General features: G+C 35.1%; 2 protein-coding genes across 2 annotated transcripts; one reads left to right on the top strand and one right to left on the bottom strand.

Annotated features, from left to right (window-relative positions):
• Positions 1–997: 997 nt before the first annotated feature.
• On the bottom strand, positions 998–2,626 carry LOC115965501 (tetraspanin-11-like). The gene is made up of 2 exons (XM_031084744.1): positions 1,996–2,626; positions 998–1,524 (listed from the first exon to the last, which is right to left on the bottom strand). Exons 1-2 carry the CDS (start codon positions 2,503–2,505, stop codon positions 1,204–1,206), a joined length of 831 nt encoding a protein of 276 aa, XP_030940604.1. The 5' UTR covers positions 2,506–2,626; the 3' UTR covers positions 998–1,203.
• A 6,315-nt stretch (positions 2,627–8,941) lies between these two features.
• LOC115965505 (enolase 1, chloroplastic) lies at positions 8,942–13,097 on the top strand. Its single transcript, XM_031084750.1, has 7 exons — positions 8,942–9,488; positions 10,315–10,622; positions 10,949–11,103; positions 11,180–11,497; positions 11,779–11,925; positions 12,015–12,065; positions 12,675–13,097. Exons 1-7 carry the CDS (start codon positions 9,094–9,096, stop codon positions 12,738–12,740), a joined length of 1,440 nt encoding a protein of 479 aa, XP_030940610.1. The 5' UTR covers positions 8,942–9,093; the 3' UTR covers positions 12,741–13,097.
• Positions 13,098–23,856: the final 10,759 nt, after the last annotated feature.

The raw sequence follows: 23,856 nt of genomic DNA, 5'->3' as shown, positions 1-23,856 counted from the left end.
ATGCTCACTTTTTAAAATGTCTTATACCAAATTATCTATTTTACATTATATATTATTAGAATATCAATTTTTCTTGATTTTTTTTAATTTTTTCTTTTTCTATATACACAATAATCATCATTCACTTTCTTCATTCATCCTTGGGATATTGAATAGTATCAGTGTTGGTTTACATGGTTACTGTAACAAATTTGTAAATTTAGACAATTGTATACTGATTGATATGGGTTATTTTTAGGTAAAAAAGTATAAATTTTACGCATTTTTCTATTATTCACCACTCATTGGAGTGTTCTTTGTCACTTTTACATTTCATCTTAAAGTGCAAAACACAAGTATTGCTGTTGTATATTAACGTTCTCTCTCTGACTCTTTTTTTCCCCTAAAGAAGGAAAAAAAAATAAAAAAAAATAAAAAAAAAAGCCTTTTTATGTCCAATGGTTGTACTTCAAAATCAAAGTACCCCTCTCTTATCTGAATGAATGTGAGCGGGATTCAAGCTCTCTAGTATAACTGTATAAGCATTGAACTATACTAATAAGATCTTACCAAAGAAGCTATGAACATGGCTGGTTTTTAGTGAACGGAAAAAATCTAAAATCTAACAAACCTTTATAAACATGCATCCTTCGCTCCTTTTTTTTTCTTTTCTTTAATGACATCATTCCTTCCCTTTTGTATGTATTTAAAAATAAAAAATAAAAAATAAAAAACCATTTGCTTGCAAAAGTCAATATTTAAATAAAACGATAAGTAACCTTTTTAGTTTTTCATCACAAAAGAACAATAGGATAAGGAGAATAACTTATACCGATCAAAACATTATTGTGTTTTTTTATTATAAAAATCAACATCTCATCGTTTGGGAAATCCATTTCTAAAATCATTCTCAAATGTCCTCTTTTAAGTCAAATTAAAAACGGGTTCTTGCGGATCAAACTACTAGAACATGAATTAACAAAAAAAAAAAACCAGCTACAATAAAATCTACCTTGTATTAAACAAACAACATGAAGAAATTCACCAAGAACTGTAAACAATAAACATACCATAGTTTGAGAGTTTTGAGTACTAAAAAAAAATAATACATAAAAATAATAAACATCGATACTAATATCACCTAAGCCACAACAAAGAAACAACATCTATTACATTCTAAACAGTAAACACTAACACATGAGAGAGCATGTTATGATCTATAGCTCAAGGGTATCCTGAGCCACTATGTCTAGCGTACTTAAACTCTGGGCGGTTGTTCTTGGTGGCACAACAGCCAACGCAGTAGACAAGGATGATGAAGATAGTGATGAAGGTGTTGATTATGGCGAAACGCCTCCACTCCTTCCTTATGTTGGCCAGCACTCCTCCCTTGCATGACTTGCAGTCGTAGCATAGCTTATCCTGCTTGTTGCTCCATGTTGTGCAGTCACTGTCCGGCGTGGCCGGCCCGGATTTTGGGACTTGCCAGTATGTTGCATTCTTGTATATGAACTCACAGTACGATGGGGGCTTGCAGCAACCAGACTAAAATTGAAAAAAAAAAAATTTATGTGAGTACAATTCCATCAATAACCGTAAAAAGATAAAAAGAACCCAAAATAAAGTGCTAGATCTAAGATCCTCTCACTTATTACACACACTAACAAAACTGTAAAAGCTTTACTAGAAACAATTATTAGTTAAAGAGTCAATTTAAACATGGAAATAGGGAAAAAAGTACACCAAAGGAAAACCGACTATAACAACATTGAAATTTTCAAAATTCTAGCAACTGATTCTTCACATGGTTGATTTGATTAAGTTGGTTTAAGTTATTGTGGAATTTCAATTCTCTGTATAACAATTAACTTCTAATTTGACACCAGTAAAACAGTAAGAAATTAAAGTAACATCTTTTATAGCATATAATACCATATTATGCAAAAGGGTCATTGACAACCTAAGAAACTGAATCTGGGTCTGTCAAATAAGGTAACAAAACCATGAATACCAAACCTGTATAGGAGACAAATTGAGTTTGTAAAAATCTGCAACGTTCATCAGCTTATTGCCATTACCAAGACTCCCACAAACCCCGGACTCAGCCAAACAACTCTTGATCTTCTCCCAGTTCTGGCCTTTGTTCACATACCGCTGCAGCCAGTGAGAGAAGTCTGCCACACGGTACTCCTTGTACCCTCGTCCCGACACGGCCTGGCCTAATCCTTTATTCGTGACCAACAGCGCGAACACGGTGAAGGCGATGAGGCCAACGATCAACAGGAAGACGAAAAACAAGTAGGTGTAAAGGACTGAATTGATCCTGCAAGCAGCCCCTACAATGCCGAGAATAGAGACCACGAAGAAGAAGACCCCGACGATCAAGAGAGGGGTCTGGAGAACCCTCTGGCAGTCGGTGGTGTTGGCGTGAAAGTGGAAATACGCCGAGGAGGAGATGGCGGCCAGGCCCACCACCAGGGTGCAGCAGTTGAGGATTACCACAACCGTGTTGCTGATTCGAAACATGGTATCAAAGCAGGAAATCAACTATTAGGTGCGTTTGTTTGATGAATTAAATGAGGAACCAAAATGGAGCCTTGGATTTGGTTTTTATAGAGAGAGATGGAAATGGAAATGGAAATGGACAGCGAAGAAAGGCGTTTTGAGAATGTGTGTAACTGTTGATATCTTATAATGAAGCGAGGGATTGGGACGTGGGAAACGGTTTAATTCTCATGGGGGATTTGAATGATGTGGAAATGCCCTTGGTTTGAGTGGTTTATTACGGGGGGATGCCATTGGCTTACGCGGAATTTGAGCGTTGGGGTTGAATAGATAGTTTTTTAAAATTTTTTTCTCCCTATCACGTCTCCTATCTCTTAGACCCTCACGTTCTATTAACTCCTTGAAATTAGGCTACAAATTTTTAGCACTCATCCGGACATCTCCAAAATTCTCTCCGTATCTAACCACTAAGCAGTAACCACCTCAAAAAGTTTTAAGTGTTTAACCGGTTTCTATTGCTTTATCCTTTCCCAAAGAAATCTATCATCCATACTTACTCACTCTTCTCCTCCTAAATGAAATTGAAGATAAAAAAACACACTCCTCTTACATTCTCTTCATTCTTATCCTTTTTACTCTTTCTTATTGAAATTGAAGAGAAAAAAAATTGTTGAAGTTTGCTGGGAATTTTAAATAACTGCTACCATTTGAAGTTTTCTAAGTACGTGAGAAAAGGTGCCTCATTTGTCTTACAAAAAATATATTCACTTGGTTGTAGTCTATGGCTTCACTTACTTAAATCACTCATTTTAGCAGAGGGAGCTTTGAAGTTTGAAGGCATCCAATTAAATGAAATTGTAGCTCAATACTTAAATAAAAGCTCAATACAAATCTGAAAAGGAAAAACTCTTTACTATCTTACATTCTTCTTTCAATAAGTTCCAGTGTTGTGTAATGATAAATAATGAGAATGATTATTCACCCAGTAAATTAAAAAAATTGAGGTAAGGTTATAAAAAAGAAAAAAGAAAAAAGAAAAAAAGAAGACAATTAGAGAAAGATATCACCCAGTAGGGAACGGAATTGACCAAATTTCGACAAAAATCCAAAGTTGGAATTATAAATTGGAGCGAGGAAAAAAACCCAAAAGATTATTCACAAAATGTGAATCAATATCCAAGCAAAAAGTTGGGGAAAAAAAACCAAAAAGATAGAAGAAGAAATACACCGGATTTAAGCAAAAATAAAATGGTGGTAATAGTAGGCTTTGTATTATTGAGTCTTTTCTTTTTTTCTTTTTTTTTGAAAATGGATTATTAGGTCATTAATTGAGAAGCATGAAGCCAAATATTTCTTTTCCACGTTTTTATTAGTAGCCACACGGGACTTAAGGAAGGTTATTCATTATATCTTATTTTGCACGAGTTTAGACTTTAGAGGTTATGCAAGGCGCAGTTAATTTATAGGAGAGTACTGGAGCAGCTTAATTTTCAGAGGGAAATTAGCTAGGTTATCGCGACAGTTTGATAGTTAACATTTTTTGTATGAGAGAGATAAATAGTTAGGCTCCTAAAGTCAAATAAGTAGTTTATATGGCTATGAAGCTTCGTTTTCTAGATTGTTCAAATTTTTGGTTAGATTGTTGATAATTTGAAATCAACTGGATTCAACCTTTCTTCTACAGTAAGTATAAGTATGCTTTTATGTGTATAGTGAAAGGATTTATGTGCCTGTAATTAAGGCTTCATTCGTTTCGATGTAAAATATTTTTACCCATAAACACATAACACTCATCAAACCCCTAAGTATTTTTGTGATTCGAAAATATAATAATCCTCAATTATAATACATGCAAATCATTAATTTTTACCCAAAAAAATAGAAGAGTCTCTGAGTACGCGCGTGAGGGCGTACTCAGAGGTTAGTATGGTATAATAATTGTAATTTTATTGCCAACAATAAGAAGAAAGTTGCTCACAACTAAGAAAACAACTATAGGCGTGTTTACAGTTTTTTTATATAGTTAAATTATAACTTGCACCTCCTAACTTTACTTCAAATTTAAAATTTTTATATTTAATTGTAATTTTATTGCCAATAAAAAGAAAGCTTAGTTATTAAGGCTCACAACTAATGAAAACAATTAGTCTCATTGTAGGGCGTGTTTATAGTTTTTTTTTTTTTTTGGGTTAAATTATAACTTGCACCTTCTGACTTTAATTAAAAAAATTTTATTTTGAATGTATGGTATAATAATTGTAATTTTATTGCCAATAAGAAGAAAGCTTAGTTATTAAGGCTCACAACTAATGAAAACAACTAATCTCATCGTAGGGCGTGTTTACAGTTTTTTTTTTTTTTTTTGGGGTGGGGGGGTTATATTATAACTTGCACCTTTCTATCTTAGCCTAAAATTCAATTTTGTCTTATAGTTTCACTTTTGTTTAAAGGTTTTCATGCTGAATGTTATGAATGTATCAAGTAGCACTGAAATAAAGAAAAATAAAATGGACATTGTCATCAAATTAAAAAAAAAAAATACAATTAGTAGCTAATTTGCATTAGATTTAGATTATTATTATGACTCCACTTTAATATATTATATATAGTATGATAAAATAAGGTCATACCATTGAGCTGCAAAGCTCTTAGCTATTGTATGGATATACTTATTGTTGTTAAGAGTATATCCATACAATAGCTAAGAGAATATCCATACACTTATTTGGATCTCTCAAGCTCTTAAATATATTGTTACGTGTAAAATACTTAAAAGGCAAGGAAGAATAGCATCGTCATCAAAACGTTATTGCATAAATTGCCAATAGGCAGGGACGGAGGCAAGCTCTTTCACGTGGGGCAATGGGCCCCCGCCCAAATTTTTTTTTTTTTTTTTTAAATATTAGTATATAGTTAGGTACTAATTTCAACAATTTTATTTTATAAAATTACATTTTGCCCTCCTTTAATAATATCATTAATTTTTTTTAAGAGTAATGTTATTATCACAAACTTTTCTACAACATTTTTACAAACTGTTTAGATAGAAAATTCATATTGGTTCGCATTTGGTCCACTGCTTACACTGCTGTTTACTTAGCAATAATCACTCACTACTTTAGCAATTTGTAAAAAAGTTTATAGCTTTAGCATTCTTCCTTGTAAAGACCATAAAAAAGTCTATAGATCTAAAATCTAAAACAAAATATACAAGTCCAAAAAATGAGCACAAAAATTTAAATTACCAATAAGTAAATTTAAAACAAAATAAGTTCAATCAACCAATTTTACCCCAAAAAAAAAAAAAAAAACCCAACTCTTTAAAAATTTCTAAATAAAATTATTTTGTTCTTACCCAACAGCAACATCAAAGTTACACACACCAAAAAAAAAAGTCCCTCAAGTTGCTAACTAGTAGTAGAGCTAGAAGTCGGAGCCGTCGCACATAGCCAATAATAGACCTGCCTTCCTTAACTCCAAGTCCTGACTCTGTTCTTGCCAATAGGCTTATAGTATCCCCTTCTTAAAATTAGCAAATGAAAAATACTATTACGCAAATTGAGTTTATGGAAACTGATATGATATAATTATATGTAATTAGTTCATGTAGCAATTACGTAAGTTTATAACTGAAAAATATAGTAGTATCTACTATACTTGTTATTAATTATTAGGATTGTCCAACCCATACCCGAATTCAATAAAACCACTTGACCCGTGTCATCTGAGATGACATCTGCGTGATCTAAATAGGGAGCCAATAAACGAGTGCAATTTTCAACCAAGTACCATTGAAAATTTGATGACAATCTGTATTCCGCTAGTTGATAATGAGTTTGGCTTTTTAGGACTCAATCCGGTTGGATCGAGTGGCAGGTTAGGTGCAATTTGACCAAACCCGACCCGTGAACACCTACCTACTATTTATAAAATTCCTTAGCAATGCATCTGAACTTCTTCAACTACAAAGGTTAACCTACTAAAATATTTGGGAGATACTAAAAGTCAATAGTTTACGCGAATTTTGGAATTGGACATAGTGAATCTTGGTCCAACTTGGCTTTTGAGGGAAATTTGGGCCCAACCTGCGTAAATAAAAAATGGATAAAATATTTTCTTACCAAGCATGGTGTATACAATGGATTTTTATTTTTATTTTTTATAATCCAAATATATTCTTTTGGTCATCTGATTTCTTCTATTAAACACTATTTAGTTTCTTGTAATTGCATTTCTTTCTATCATATCTGTAGGTCAGGAAACTCAGTTGCTCATTTTTTAGCAAAACACGCAAAAATTATTGATGGTGTTTCTGTGTGGATGGAGGATGTTCTACCACAAGTTGCTGATATACTTTTAGCCGATTTTGGCTGATTTCAGTTTTATACAATTTGGAGCCGGATTCTCAAAAAAAAAAAAAAAAAAGTGAGAGATGAGAAATTTAAACCTTAGTTCTCCTTATAAATGAGACTAGGATTACCATTGACTTACCTACCTTTTAACGATAATTCAAATGTTACAACAAGGCGGGGGTGGGCGGAGGGTTGCTCATTAAGCTAATTTTACAAATATATTAGTTATGCGACAAAAAAATTGACACATAGTACTTATATGCTCACTTTTGGAACTTGAGTTGCTAAGATTTGAGTTCCAAAGGGGGAACCATAGACTTGAATTCCATGGAAAAATCATAAAAATAATATGTATATTTTTAAAAAGTTTCTAGTGGAACTCGGGTTTTAAAAACTCAAGTTCTTCACATTGGAACTCAAGTATGTGATCACTTTGGTCATATAACTAATATGTTTGCAAAATTAGCTTAATAGGGAAGGAGAATTCAAACCTTGTTTCTCTTCAAGAAGAAGATTAGGTTTTTAGAAATCCTTCCTTTTTAATGGCTTGGGTGAAATAGAGTGACATAGGTTTCTTTGAAGTAGAGAGTGAGAGAGGGAACACAAGGTTTGAACGATCAAATAGGCTATAACTTGGATGCTATTACCACTGGGCTATTACTTAAACTCCTATTTGAAGTTTTTATTTTTTTATTTTTATTACTTTTTATGTAATTGAAAAGTGAAAACATATTATAGAATCATATATTGCAAAAATTCAAATGTACGAATTGAGAGATCCTATGAGTTAAGGTTGAGCCCAAATAAGTAAATGTCCAAACTTAAATTTAATTTGCGACTTGGTCTTTAAGAGTCCAATATATAGTCCACCCCAATCACACAAGTTCGTTTGGCAAAAAAAAAAAAAAAAAAATCGATAGTGCTAAAATACGAGATAGAAGATATGATTATTTGATGGTTTATTTGTTAAATGTGTGAAAAAAAAAAAAAAAAAATGAAAGCTAGCTTTTATTTATTTTTGTTTAAGAAGAAGTTAGTTTTGTTAATTTTTTTTTTTTTTTTTTAAAAAGGCACAGCAAAAAAGAAGAAAACTTTTTCCCAAGCACAATATTTTTAAATCTTCTTGGAAGCAATTAATAGGCAAATTCATTGAAAATATGACAAACTTTAACTTTAAAAATAATATGTAATGTTGTACCCTCCTCACACAATAAGAATAAGATGATAAATTATACTTTTTCACTTTAAACTATCACGCCAGTTACACTTAATTTCCCAAACTATCAAAATGCATGATTGAGCCTTCAAAGTTATAATTTTGTTTTAATGTCCTTCATATGGTTTGTTTTGGTATTAACTCTCACAAAATTTAATATTAAAAAACCAATTTACCCCTCTTTACAAAATATATGAACGAAGGGTAAATTAGTATATCAATGCTAAATAACAACAAAACAAAACGAAAATGAGTTAAGTGTAATTGAAATGATTTTTTGGATGGAAAAATGTGATTCCCCAAAACAAAATAAAAAGCATGCATGCGTGAATATGAATGGAGTACAAACTACAAAGTAGAAACCTAATAAAAGCTTGGAGTTTGGACACTTCTCCAGCTTTGGACCTAAGTTTGATTGAGCCATGAGTCACAACTAAAAATTCACAAGCATGAAGCATCCATATACCCGGCTGTGTCTTTTACTATTTTATGCACTATGAATCACAAACATTAAAATAAACAAATGGACCCCACTAATCATAACAAACAAAATTGGACACATGTGGGGACTTGTCACACACCTAACTCTTATTCACCCCCAACCCTCTCTGCTTAATTCTCAACGTCTTTCCAATCCAACCTCCACCTACCTCCAAATTTCAACAACTCATAAAAAAACTCCATTTTTCAAACCAATAATATTAGGATTATAACTAAACACACAACTTTGTTACAATTTATTTATGTAACGAGTTATGAGCAGTAGAATTGTAGACTTATTTGGACTTATTTGGACTTATCACTTTAACTTCGTCATTTTCAACTAGTTATATCTAGCTACACTAGTAAGTTGCGGCAAAAATTGTGTGTTTAATTGAGGCGGTAGCATTTTTGTTTTAAAAAACACAAACTGTCTGAGACTCTCAACTCTGCTTTCATCGCCCACTCGGCGGACTTTCCCACACTCCTTTTCCTCTTTCCTTCTCTATTAATTCAAACCCACTTTTCACCTTTCACAAAAAAAACTCAAAAAGAACAAAAATGGCCTTAGCTTCCCAAGCCTCCACGAATCTCCTCCAAAACTCTTTCCTTCCTTCAAAACCCAGAAATAGTTCCACTCCCATCTCTCTCTCCGAACCCCGCAAGCCCTTCACTGTTCAATGCTCCGTCGCAACTGCGTCGTCGAGAGACCACGCGGTGAAGTATGTGAAGGCGAGGCAGATCGTAGACAGCCGTGGCAATCCAACGGTGGAGGTGGATCTTGTTACTGATCAGCTTTACCGATCGGCAGTCCCCAGTGGAGCCTCCACGGGGATTTACGAAGCTTTGGAGCTTCGTGATGGTGACAAGTCCGTTTATGGTGGCAAAGGTGTTCTAAATGCTGTTAACAACATTAACCAAATCCTCGCTCCAAAGCTCCTCGGCATCGATGTCCGGTACTTATTTCAACTTATAGTATGGTTTTGTCTATTGGGTGTGTTTGTTTTTGTTGAAAAGTGTGCGGGAAAGTTTAAAAAGATTGTCTTTTGTTTTTTTGGGTCATGCGTGTAAAATAGTTTACATGTGAATAGAAACAAAACAAGTGTAAATATTGTGGAAGTGGTAAGATTGTTTCTATGATCATATTAATTACGAATCATTTAGAAGAAAGAAATTTGATTTACCAATATTTGAAATTCCTGTTTCATTGTGCGCAAGTGTTACTTTGATCGACTTCTAGGAGATTCTGGTGTAAGTTGCATTTCCATAATGTGTTTTATGCAGTGTTCTTATCAGAATTGTGTCAAATATTGAGTTACCTTTGGTTGTATTCAAGGGAAGTTTATATTATGATCCTTAGATTTATTAAGAGTCAATGGAATGTTCTTTTAATACGAGTCTTAAGTTATGCTTCTGTTGGGTATGGAAATGTTGTAAGAAGTTCTGCTTGTTAAGAAAGCTTGAAATGATTTTAAAAATTAAAATGAGAGAGGAAAAAAAAGTTGTACAGAAAACGATGTAAAAAATTACTGGCAAGTTTTTGTTATACAAGTCAAAATAGTATGTGGTTCTGAATGTGTTCACCTCAACTGGACTGTCAGACAATCTGTTGATTTCTGTTGAAAGTTGAAGCCTGAGCTTTGTCAATGTTATCTTTCTTACTCATTGCTTCTTGTAGACCTTGATGTTGTTATACTTATATGTATATTGTAAATGTATACATGTTTTATTTTTTTATTTGTGGGTTATGTAGCTCTGAAATTTTTACTTATGTTTTGCAAGGGACCAAGCTGATGTGGATGCTATAATGCTGGAAATTGATGGAACACCCAACAAGTCAAAATTAGGCGCTAATGCAATATTGGGAGTATCCCTAAGTGTGTGCAGAGCAGGTGCAGGAGCAAAGGGGGTGCCCTTATATAAGCATATCCAGGAAATATCAGGAACAAAGGAGCTTGTAATGCCAGTTCCAGCTTTTAATGTGATAAATGGAGGCAGCCATGCTGGAAATAGTCTGGCCATGCAAGAATTTATGATATTACCAGTAGGCGCGACCTCATTTGCTGAGGCCTTCCGCATGGGTAGTGAAGGTATGCGAATCAATTCCTTTCTTGCCAATTTGTCTTTTCTGGGGTGGTATATTCTTCATTGATTCTGTTTTGGAAACCATGCACATGCCTCACTCTTTTGGTTGGCACTTGGATTGTTGGATTTTAATTTATACGGATGCAAATTTGAGTTCAATCCTGCTATTGATTTTCCACACTTATGATCTAGACACGAATTCTTGGGTCATGGCTAATTGAAGACTTGCTTTGTCATGACCATATAGTTGTTCGTAGGCGGTTGTATAATTACAGCGTATACCCATTATGACTGATGAGAAAGCTAACACAGATTTTCTTTTTGAGATCAGTTTATCACACACTGAAGGGAATAATTAAGGCCAAGTATGGACAAGATGCTTGCAATGTCGGAGATGAAGGTGGATTTGCTCCCAATGTGCAGGATAACAGGGAGGGACTGGTATTGCTCATTGATGCCATTGAAAAAGCTGGTTACACTGGCAAGGTAGGCGGCATTGATTGCCATTATATATATTTTTCGCAGTGGACATTTTTGCTCAATGCGTGGACAAACAATGCAGATTAAAATTGGAATGGATGTAGCTGCCTCAGAGTTTCGCACTAAAGATGGGAAATATGACCTAGACTTCAAGAAACAACCAAATAACGGGGCTCATGTGCACTCAGCTCAAAGCCTCTGCGACCTCTACAAGGAGTTTGTTAAAGAATTTCCGATTGTGTCCATTGAAGATCCCTTTGACCAAGATGATTGGAGCTCATGGGCTTCATTACAATCTTCAGTTGACATTCAACTCGTTGGAGATGACTTGTTGGTCACAAATCCAACAAGAATAGCTGAAGCCATTCAGAAAAAGGCTTGCAATGGTTTACTTCTAAAGGCAAACATCTGTCCTCTTTCTCCATTTTTAATTGGTTGACACTTGTATGATGGAGTTAGGATTTTAATATTTGTTTCCTTTTATTTTTTGGTAAATTCCTTTATGTTCTCTTTTTTTTTTTTGATAGTCAATTCCTCTATGTTCTCAGTGAGCTGTCACTGTTGTCTTCATTGTTCTCCAGTTTCACTTTTTATGAAATTTTCATGGATTCATCAGGGCAAGGACAAAGTTCATGTTGATGCTGCATGTAGCTTATGTTTGTTTTATCTATCCAATTGCAGGTTAACCAGATTGGTACGGTGACTGAATCCATTCGAGCAGCACTTGACTCTAAAGCCGCCGGTTGGGGTGTCATGGTCAGCCACCGGAGTGGTGAAACTGAGGATAACTTTATTGCAGACCTCTCTGTTGGCTTGGCTAGTGGACAGGTTTTCCTTGCTGGATTCTTGAACTTTGCCATTTCTCTTGTATTTATGTTGTTGATAGAAAGTTGAACATTGTATGCTCTCTCATGTAGATCAAAACTGGAGCTCCTTGCCGAAGTGAGCGTTTGGCCAAGTATAATCAGGTAAACTGGAACCTTTCATTAGGTTTTTCCGAATTTTTTGCTCTCTCTCTCTCTCTCTCTCTCTGTGTACTAAGGCCTCTCTCTCTCTCTCTCTCTCTGTGTACTAAGGCATACTTTTTTCAGATATGAATTTTAAAAGGTTTCTATAAAAATTTATAATAATAATAAATAAAAAAAGAAAAAGAAAAAAGAGCTCATATGGGGAGAGTTGTGTATTATCATTGCAGTATCAGAAATGAGTTTGGACTTTTGGATGCCTATCAGCCTATGACAGTTTGTAGGCTATTCAATAGTGGGTTACAATACATAGACCCATATTTCATAGCTTGGACTTATTGCATGTTTAAATCACCCCACTTTCTTTAAAAGTATTTGACTGGCTAAGATTGAGGTATTAGACATTACAATTTGTGAGCATGACTTTTTGATGGTCAACTTTTCTAGTTCTACTAGACTCCAAACTGAAACCCACATATCATTTTAACTGATTCCCTGAAAATGATGGCTGGCTTTCTGTCTTCTGATTAAATATCATGATTGTTACTCTTCATGATAGGCTAATCTCATGTTAATTTCCCCCTATTTTTGGGTGTTTCAATTTGCTTGCAGCTTCTCCGCATTGAAGAGGAACTTGGAAATGTGCGTTACGCTGGTGAAGCTTTCAGATCACCCTAGGTGGAAGAAGTTCCATTTCTCAAAATTTTTATCTGGGAAGAGCAATCTCTCAACCTTTTCTTATGGAATAAGGTACTGGATCAAAGTTTACATCCTGGGACGACTCATCTAAGCTGCAAGTCAAAGCGAATGTAGAAAAATCTTGAAATTTTTTGCTTGAGTTGATCATCTTAAATCTCATTAGAAAGAATTAGTTAGTCTTTTGAAGTGAAACCATTTTGTCTTTGAGTGAATAACAAAGTTCCGCTTTGAAGCACCTATTGGAGTGCATATGGAACTGGTCTTGTGTATCACCTAATTTCGCACCTGAACTGGTATATTTTTTAAAATTTCCTTTGCCGGATGAAGTTTGCTTTATGCGTCATTCTTTTTTTGTGATTTTTTGTTGGTTTTTTGGGGGTGGGGGTAGAGAATATAAAGAACAACAAACCGTTACAAACTAGCAATCTTCAAAGCAGTTGCAAATAATGAACAAGCAACTAAACAACAGCTGCAGACCCCTCCTAATGGAAAAAGAACGGTCAAACTTAAAGGAAAACAACAAGTCTTTAAACAGTGACCTAACCTCCACGAACTTGACGTATTGAAGCTACCCTTTCCTCATGTTTTCTGCATCCTGGTGCTCATCATGTTTTGTTCAATACTAATACCCATTCCTTTATAATCATTCTGTAGGACTAAATCTTTTATTTCTTTCCATTGATATTTGATTGGGAATCTATATAAGATATACACATGCATTAAATGTAAAATAAGCATATGCATAAACTTGAGCCCGAATGTATGTAATAGCATCAAGTATCAACCAATCCTGGAAAAATAGCGTTTCTTTACATCTACCCATAAGTGATGGCCAGGCTAATTAAAGGTTTAATGTAATATCTTAAGGAAAAGCACTAGTTACATTTGTCCTATACCTTAAAAGGACTAGTTAAGTTACAATTAAGGCTTCTTGTAATCACTTACAGCGCCAAGATTCATCTTGTAAACATTCAATATAGGACTCAACACATGCCAACACAACACACATTCAAACAATCCAATCCAAATGAATCCACACAATTTGGGGTATCACATTTAAGAACAAGGTTAAATGTCTTAACACGAGTTTGTGGTGCTGATTAAAACCCTTAGCTACCAAGTGAGCTTTGTAGTGTTCGATAGTGCCATTGACAAGACATTTAATCTAGTGAACCGACTTGTAACCATGTTTTAGGAGGGCATTAAAGTTATCACTCATAGCAACGTGCTTTTTTGAATGGAAGATAGTCTGACAAAAACAAGTGGACTTATCATCAAAAAGAGTGATTTTTTTCCCCTTAATTATTATTATTATTATTATTATTATTATTATTATTAAGTTTAGTTAACAGATGAGTTTGATTTGAATATATTTCTAAATTGCCAAGAAGCTGAAGAAGCAAACTCACCAAAAACTCTAATGTGAGGTATGAAGTTGGACACTTTTCCTCTGTTTATGCATCTGATGGTCCTTGCACACTTTCCTGCCAAAAGGTTTAAAAAGAGACATTACAGTGATTTTGGAAATGATAATCTATCAGTCATTGGTTGCAACTGGTGCTACATTGGTGGGGCTTTTTTGCTGGCAGAGAGTTCAGTCTAAAGAAAGTGATGGGTGAGTAGTTTAGATAGTTGGGGTTAACCCTTGTTTAGATGCTTGTATCTCACTGTAAATTTTGTTCATTTTGATGATAAAAATTTCTCATTTGTTAGACTATTGCTGGTAATGTTGGGCAGTCCAGTTTGTTGTTTCTGAGTATACATAGTTGTATTTGGGAAGTAACATTTTCAGTCTCATTGAGTAATAAAGGCAGCTTGTTGGTAATGTTATTAACAGGGAAGTTTCTTATTGAGTATCTGAGCTGTTTCTTTCTCAGAATTTTGATCATCTCACTCCCTTGATTATCATTTATAATGCTTCCTGTCCAAGGCCAACACTTCAATGAAACTACCCAAAAGGCATAAAAACTTTCAGCCTTCTTTTTAAAAACCCGAATTCAAACTTAATAGTATCAGAGCAATATGTTTGTACTCAATGAAATATAAATCATGGAAAAATAAATATTCAGAGGCCTATTGCAAGAGAAAAACCAAAAAACACAAACTATTAGAGAAGATTTTGATCCTTCCAATTGAAAAGCTTGATATTTGGTAATTTAAGATGTATAGTATCGTAAATAGGTAGGAAGGGTGATAAATATAACATTTTATTTGTTATATTTAATTACAATGATTTTTTAAGATAAATATAACATATTATTTGTACTTATCAACTTTTCTTCTATTGTTTTATCACTTCTTAGGATAGAGTTGTGTTGTTCTTTGTGGATTTTTTAATTTGTTTTAAACTTTCTACATTTGATAATTAGGTTTTAATTAAAAAAAAAAATCATATCCTATTTCCTTACAACCATCAATCACCTTTTTTTTTTTTTTCCTATTCATAAGACCTTTCTTTTTATTTGTTTATTAATTCCATTTTGTTTTTAGTATGGTAATATAACACATTGATTAATAATTCTATTTTCAATAAGATTTAAATTTTATAACAAATGGTACTCTAAAAATATATATCCTTTAAAAAAAAAAAAATTTATCTTATATCCTTATTGCCTCAACCATCAATCACGTTTTTTTTTTTTCTTTGATTCTATTCATATGATGTTTCTTTTTTTAATTCTATTTTTTTAGTATGGCAATAAAACATGTTGATTAAAAATTATATTTTTAATAGGATTTAAATTTTATATCAAATGGGACTCTAACAATATGTATGCTTTCATTCTAAAAAAAAAAAAAAAACAATACATATATTTTTTTTATTCCATTTTTTCAAGAGATAACAACAAACATGTTAAATAGAAATCCTAATAGAGTTGTGAAGAAAGGGTGACATAACAAGACTCATGGCAAGAGAAAGGAGCACTGAAGAGGAAGACACTTTAGAAAGGAGCACCAAGAAGTTTAAAGATGACCACCTGGTGGGAGGCACCTATGGGAGAGGACTTGGTAATGAAACTAAGAAAGGAAGTGCTTCTGGCAGCTATAGAGACCGACTGGTGGGTTCCATCCTAGGTGCCTATGAACAGGCTTTTGGGTTCGAATCAGCTATAGAGGAAGAGATTGAGTTGGATGAGGAGGAGGAAGGTTTATGTGAAGGAATGACAACATTGTCACTCTTTAAGGAGGAAAAATACAGAATCAGAGAACCTTGGGAACAAGCTATAATAGTTAAAACGTTTGGTAGGAATGTGGGATTCCTTTACTTATCTTCTAGACTAAGATCCATGTGGAAACCTATTGGCTGAATGGATATTATTGACTTAGAGCATGATTTTTTTCTGATCAAGTTTGAACTTAAGAGTGATCTTGATGATGTGTTAAAAGGAGGTTCGTGGTTTGTTGGGTAGCACTTTCTTGCCATCAGACAATGGGAACCAGAGTTCGAAGCCTCAAAGACTTTGTGTTCTTCAGTTGCAGTATGGATACGACTACCTGATCTCCCTATTAAGTATTATGATCCTTCTATCCTTAAGAAAATCGGGAGCACCATTGGGCCTATGCTTCAGATAGACTCACATACCATCAATGGGGAAAGAGGCCAGTTTGCCAGGTTGTGTATTCAGATAAACATCGACAAGCCTCTAAACAATTGTGTCAAGATTGGGAAAATGACTCAAACGGTGCAATATGAAGGCCTCAACTCGCTATGTTTTGCATGCAGACGTATTGGCCACAGGAACTGTCTTGTGCTTATTAGGAAGCTAGACCCATCGCCAGAGGGCCCTGATAGTAATAAGCAGCCATGCACCTTGAGCTCAAGCGGCACCATATCTCAGGAAGAAGAAACGTGTGATGGTGAGGAACATGGGAAAGAAAAATACGACGATTGGATGGCTGTGAAGCGAAAGAAAAGACCCACATGGGAGAGATCACATTATCCCAGTGACACTTTTGGAGCAATGGATAGAATTGGAGTGACGAACATGCTTAGTACACCTCAAGACATGAATTATGACTATGGAAAGGATGGGAAGAGAAAGGTTGTACCTGTTAATGATGTTGATGAGTTATGGGCTGTCACTTCTTAACCTTCATGGCCCAACTGTAAACAAACTAGTTCTAAAGGGAAGAGGAGTGAGCTGGCCTCAACCAAAAATGGGCCCTGAAAACCATACCAAGGTAAAAAAAAAGTCTTGACTGTGGTGGAGTTGTTAACTCCAACAGATGGGCTAGCGCCACATGGACCATTAACCCATCACTTAATGTGAACTCTCACTCTGAAGATATATTACCTCAGTTAAGCTTAAATTTTCAATTCGATGCTGGGAGTGAAAATAATGGATCTCAAAGTGAAGAAGTGAGAAATATTCCTCAGAGGGAAAGTCATTCTACTAGGAGACAACACAATAGAGGGGATACAGAGAGACCCAATAGACATCATGGGGTGGTATGAGGTGGAAGCAATGTAGGCGTGGAAAAACATATTCCCTCTGATGGAGGTAAGTGCTCGCCTGGGTTACCTTCCGATGGAGGACGAAGCATGGATCACCACGCCAAACCCGTACTGGCATTTTCTCATGGACAAGCCAAAATTTCCACTCCTAGTAAGCATTCCCTCAGCTCATCAAGAGAAGCAATCATGGATGCACCTTTGTGAAAAATCTCTGTGTGTGCTAGAAAAAATCCATCTGAAACCGGTAATTGTTCAGAGGAAAGTTCCCTTGGAAAGACCCATAGAGATGGTGATAATGGGAAATCTATTTGCGATCAAGCTCCTCCAATTCTCTATGTCGATAATTGTATGCACCCTGGTCACACGCAACAACCAAGCTCAAATGGGGATTCTGAAACATGCAGTGAACCTTATCCTAAGGGTATTTAGGGAGAAGACAGTGCTGAGGCAAGCATGGACATTAAGGGAGGCAAGGGAGGAGCCATCCCTGGTGATCACAGAGACTAGAGTTGATGGGTCAAGGGCTGATGATATTATTCGGAGGCTACTTTTTAATGGCGCTTACTCCACGGAGACCATTGGCTATGCTGGTGGAATTTGGTTGTTATGGTGCTCAAATTTTGTTTCCATGGACATTCTTTCAGCCACAAAGCAAGAAATCCATGCCATTATCCATGTTAGATCCCTATTCCAATCCTGGCTTTTAAGTTCAATTTATGGTAGTCCGAGATTTAGAGAAAAATTTATTTTGTGGAGTAATTTAAAAATCCTGTCAGAGACGCATAATCTCCCTTGGGCGGTCATGGGTGATTTTAATGATGTGGTTTGTGGTGAAGAGAAAAGGGGGTGGGGGGGGGGGGGTGGGGGGAATGGAATCTATAGAAGGAGGGTGCTTAAGTATACCAACTATATGGATTACTGAAACCTTTTTGATTTGGGGTTCACAGGTCCAAAGTTTACCTGGACTAATAAGAGAGATCTTCCCGAATTAATTCAAGGGAGATTGGACAGGGTTTGGGAAAACTCGGGTTGGAAGGAGTGTTTTCCTGAAGCTATAGTGAAACATCTTATGTGAATCAACTCTGACCACTGCTCGTTACTTTTATCCTTGGATAATCCACCTAGTGGTTTAGGGGAAAGGCTATTTCGCTTTCAACCGATATGGCTTTGTCACGATGGCTTCCTTCCTATTGTAAGAGATGCGTGGGATGGAAACCAAAATAACATCAATGAGGCAATTAGCACATTTACTCGATATGAATGCTATTTGGGAGGAGGATATCAGTGTTGGCATAATGTACTTCAACCTGTTCACAAGGATTTTAGTCACAATTTTGTAGATTGTGTTGCAAAGACTTATTGGCCTATAATGGTTTATGGATTTAGGTCCAAGTTGTTTGGGAATGAGAGCAGTCAGAGTCTTATTGAGATGCTCAAGGATTATCTTCGTTCTAAAATTTTTTGTAACTTCAAATTTGATTGACTCGCCCACAACCGTCCAAAACCTTTGGAAAAATCCAGCATGAAGACCATCCGGCCCCGGAGCTTTAAACGCTTTCATAGTTTTTAAGGCAAAATTTTTTTTAGCATCTGTAGGGTCTGTAGCCAGGTTTTGTGCTTCTGATTTCGACAGACAGTTTCCCCAAATAGGAATTTGGCTAGGAGCCTTGTGACACATAACCTTCTCCGTCCTATACAGCCTATCAAACCCATTGGTGAAGATATCTTTCACTCTCTCAATGTTCTCTTCCCATGTACCATCTTCTTTCATAGTCCGAGTAATACAATTGTTGCTTCTCCTTATGAGGGTGGAAAGGTGAAAGAAGGTTTCACCCCTAAGGTGTGCCGAAGTAAGGTATTTATTTGTGAGCATTTAAGCCCAAGGCATATCTGGGTTAGAGGCAATTCTCCAACGTAGCTTAGCCAAAATGGCAGAGTTTCTAGCTTTCATTTCAAAAAGTCCAAGACACCCCCCCCCCTCCCATATCAACCGAATTGGTAACCTTGTTCCATCCAACTAAATGAAGCCTTTTCTTTTCCGCCGTAGATCCCTAAAGAAAGTCCCTAGTCAGTTTGTTAACATCCTCACATACCTTAGCCGGAAACTGTAGCACTGCATATTATATTCAGGTATTGAGGATATAGCTGCCTTAATGAGTACCAACCTTCCCCCTGGTGAAAAAACCTCACTGGATTGTGCAAGAAATCAGAGGCATACCTGTTGCTGCTGACCCAAACCAAAAGGACATCCTAGTTTGGGTTTACTCTAAGGATGGTTCATTTTCCCTTAAATCTGCCTACCTCATTGCTAAAGTGTTTAACATCTTGAACCTTGAAACTAGCCCTCATCAATGGGTGTGGAGAGCAAGTACTACACCCAGAATAAAGTTTTTTCTTTGGTTGTGCACTCATCATAGTGTTCCTACGAAGGAAGTGCTTGGTTCAAGAGGGCTAATTCTTGACCCAACGTGTGAGTTGTGTGGAGAAAGTCTCGAATCCATCCTTCATAGTCTTAGAGGTTGTAAGGTGGCAAAATCTGTGTGGAAAGACTTAGGAATTGAGGAAGGTAACCTGGAGTTCTTTGGGCCGAATCTAGATGCTTGGTTGAAAACCATCTGTGGGATGACTAGCATGTACCCAAGACCCCGTATGCCTTGGAAAATTCTATTTCCTCAAGTGGTTTGGACGCTATGGCTGCATAGGAACAAGGCTATTTTTCAAATTGGAAAAATTGAGGTGGGCACTAGTGCTTGCTGCGTTAAGAAAGGAGTGGAGTTCTATGCCATTGTCCCTAATGGCCCAAACAATCCAAGGCGAACGCAAATCCTAGTGAGATGGCTTAAACCCCCACCAGGATGGACAAAGCTCAACACAGACGGGTCTGTGCTTGGTAGCCTGATGAAGGTAGGTGGGGGTGGCATTCTGAGGAGCAGTGATGGTGAATGGGTGGCTAGCTTCATGCGCAAACTAGGAAACATGTCAAGCACTGTTGTTGAACTGTGGGCTTTGAAGGATGGACTTAATATGGCCAAGCAGCTGGGGATTGATAATATTTGCATTGAAATGGACGTTGATTTTATTGTACTCCTTGTTTCAAATCCCTCAGTAGTTAATCTAATGCTTGAACCTCTCTTAATTGACTGCAGGAACCTGATAAAGACCTTCCCTAATCATACGGTAACTCATGTGTTCAGAGAAGCTAATGGTTGTGCTGACTGCCTTACTCGCATGGGTGCAGATCTTAACCATGATTTTGATGTTCATCTTTTGTATAACCCACCGGATGTGGTGGTTGATTTACTAGCTAGAGAGAAAGCCGGAACTGCTTATTGTAACAGACTTATTATTTCTTAATATTAATCCAAGCGTTGTTCACCAAAAAAAAAAAAAAGAAATCCTAATTAAAATGGATAACAACAAACACTTTAATTAGAAATCCTAATTATAATAGGATATAGTGATATAAATAATTTTTTTATTTTTATTTAAAAAAAATTCTTCAATTTTTCTTCAATTTGGTACAACCACTTGGCGCAACCATGACTTATAAGCCCAAATTTTATTATATAGTAAATGATATGATATGATATGATGATATATATATATATATATATATATATAATTTTCTTATGCGGATTATCAAAACAACAAAAAAGACATTAGCAAATCACTTTGAGTTCTCCGTGTAATTCTTAATTGATATCAACTCTTTTATTGAAATTTTTTAATTTTTTGATTTGTACGTTGATATATATATATATATATATATATATATATATATTTTAAATCTATCTTATTTGACCCACACTCCTAAAAAGTTGATAAGAATTATAAAAAGAGTGGTATTAGGTGTTATCTAAAAAAGAGAGTGTGCAGCACGATTTTTGTATAATTAAATTAAGATTTTTATCAACTTAAAAATTATAAGAAAAGAAAGATAAAAATATTTAAAAAAAAAAAAAAAAACACACACACACACACAAGTGGTGAAGTCACTTTGACAAACCATGGCTTCTAAATAGGTTCATTAACCAGATGCGGCACTAGCAGGGGCAGAACCAGGGGGGGTCGAGGGGGCAGTCACCCCCCTTGTCTCGCCCAAAAAATACCTTTAGTCTTTTTTTTTTTTTTTTTTTTAGGGTGAAAAAAATACCTTTAGCTATTAAATACCCCTACCTACTTTTTGTTTTTGGGTTTATTAAATGCCACTTTGTTTCATTGGTCTTGAAAAAGAGCATAACTTCTAAATAAATTATTGAGGAACCTTAAGTCCTACACTAGATGCTTTGCATTGAAATTTTTTTAGGCTCCGCTTGGGAGTTCATAAGGGAAGATAATGGAATGGAATGGAATGAAATAATCATAAGAGAATGAAAATGAATGGAATGGAATGGAATGTATTTAAGTAAGGGAAATGAATGGAATTAAATAACCTTGATTGGATGTTTTAAAATAAACGAATGGAAATGAATGAAAATGAATGGAATGTAAGTAATTTTGTTTGGGAGCAACATGGAGGGAATAAAATGGAATCATTTTATGACAATATTACTATTAGACTCATATTTTAAAATAAAGAATTGAATATACATGGGTATTTTGGGAGTTTTAGTAAAAAAATTATTAAATCTAATTTCATTCCCTCGGGGGAATGAAAATTTGAGGTTTTAAGAGAATAGAGAGAAATGAGTATTCCCTCCTACCCATTTCATTCCCTCCTAATTAAACTCCCAAACAAGGGAATGAGCTTTCCATTCCCTCTATTAAAACTCCCAAACAAGGGAAGAGAATAATATTCTAAAATGATTCTTTTCATTTATTTCCATTCTATTCCATTCCCTCCTCCCAAGTGGAGCCTTAGTTTGAATATACGATATTATAATTTGAATATTTTATGGGAACACATTAACCAAAATAATACTAGAAATTCACATATAATATTGCGCTCAGTATCTATCTAACTACTAATAGGTTCATTCATAACTTGAGTTTTGGCTCTTAAAAAAAAAAAAAAAAAATTAGATTACTCACGTTAGAAATATCTCAATAGATAAATACAATATTATGAATAAGCTTTTTTTTTTTTTTTTGGTAAGAGTGTTTTTTTTTTTTTTTGTATAATTACATTAAATATCACTTAGTATTTAAATGAATAGCTTTTAATTTTTCAAATTGGTCTAAAAAATCATATATTCACATAAATTTGTGTAAGTGCGTATATCATATATAAATTTTGTTCCCTCTCAATTCAAATCTTGACTCTGTCACTGAACACTAGCTCGCTAAGCCACGCCCCAATGCCATTCTAATACCATAGTCAAAGTAGAGTCTAATACAACTCACCGACCCATGCATATATCTATATAAGAAGCAAGAAAGCTCATAGAAAAATTAAACAACATTATTATAGTAGTTCAACTTTCAAGTTTCAAGGCATGGAAAACACGCAACAGAAAGATCAAGAAGATGAGCGAGAGAGAATCAGAATTATATGTGCAAAATATGCGTAGAGCCCACAATGGGCAAGGTAATCCAGTGTTCACTTGTCAAATATGCGTAGAGCCGGTGCAATCAAAGCAGATATTCAACAACAAGAAGTGTGCTTGCACACGCTGTTTGCAAGGACTGCATAGCCAAATACTTTTAAGCCAAGATTGACGCCCAAGGTGCCCAACATTCAATGCCCTGGCTTGAACTGCAACCAGTTTTTGGACCCTCTCTTTTGCAAGAAAATCATCCAGAAACCACGTTGCTTCTTCATGAACTTCAGGTATATTTGCTATGACCAATTTAATTATTGCTATATTATGTCATGCATATTGAATTTAATTTTGCTTTTATATAAGTGTGCGACCATAAGTGTATTAGATATTATAATTGTTTGTTTTGAAACGTTGAATTTGAATTGAGGTAACTATAGTATCCTTTTTTTAATTTACAAAAAAGAAAAAGAAAAAAAAAAAGGAATATAGTGCTGTAACTCTTTAATATATAAGAATGAAATCGTAACATTTTAATTATTTCTCAGTGATTTATATTGCCATCACACCATATTTCCTCTCTATTGAAATAATCATACATCTCTTCCCTGTTGAAACAATTAGACATGAACTAGTTTTTTTAGTAATACATGTCCTAGATACTTCGTTAGTAATATTAACTTTTGATGTATTTGCAACATCATTCTCCTCGATCAATATATAGTTCTCTCTCTCTTTTCCAAAACTATAAAAAATAAATATGGCATTTTATTAAAAATTTGATTCACATTAATTCTTGAATCAAACATACCTGTTAGAAATACTGAATGATTGTATTGTATTCCATAATAAGAGAATATACATCAGAGCCTTATATAGGAGGCGTAAGTGTGCGGTACAAGTAAAGTGTAGTACAAGTACCAGTGTGCTATACAAGTAACCTAATTGGGCCTAAAGCCCATAACATAATATACATTAACAGCCCCCCTCAAACTCAAGGTGGATGTGAGACCAACTTGAGGTTGTCAACCAAATCACGAGTGCGTCCCTTAGGAAGTGACTTGGTGAAGATATCTGCAAGTTGATCTTTGGAGGAGACGGAGAAAAGCTTAAGAGCACCATGGACAAGATGATAACGGATAAAATGACAATCAATCTC

This window comes from Quercus lobata, chromosome 10 (assembly GCF_001633185.2).
Source record: "Quercus lobata isolate SW786 chromosome 10, ValleyOak3.0 Primary Assembly, whole genome shotgun sequence".
NCBI lineage: Eukaryota > Viridiplantae > Streptophyta > Magnoliopsida > Fagales > Fagaceae > Quercus > Quercus lobata.
The sequence above is the reverse complement of the archived record's forward strand: the minus strand, read 5'-3'. Positions and strand labels throughout refer to the sequence as shown.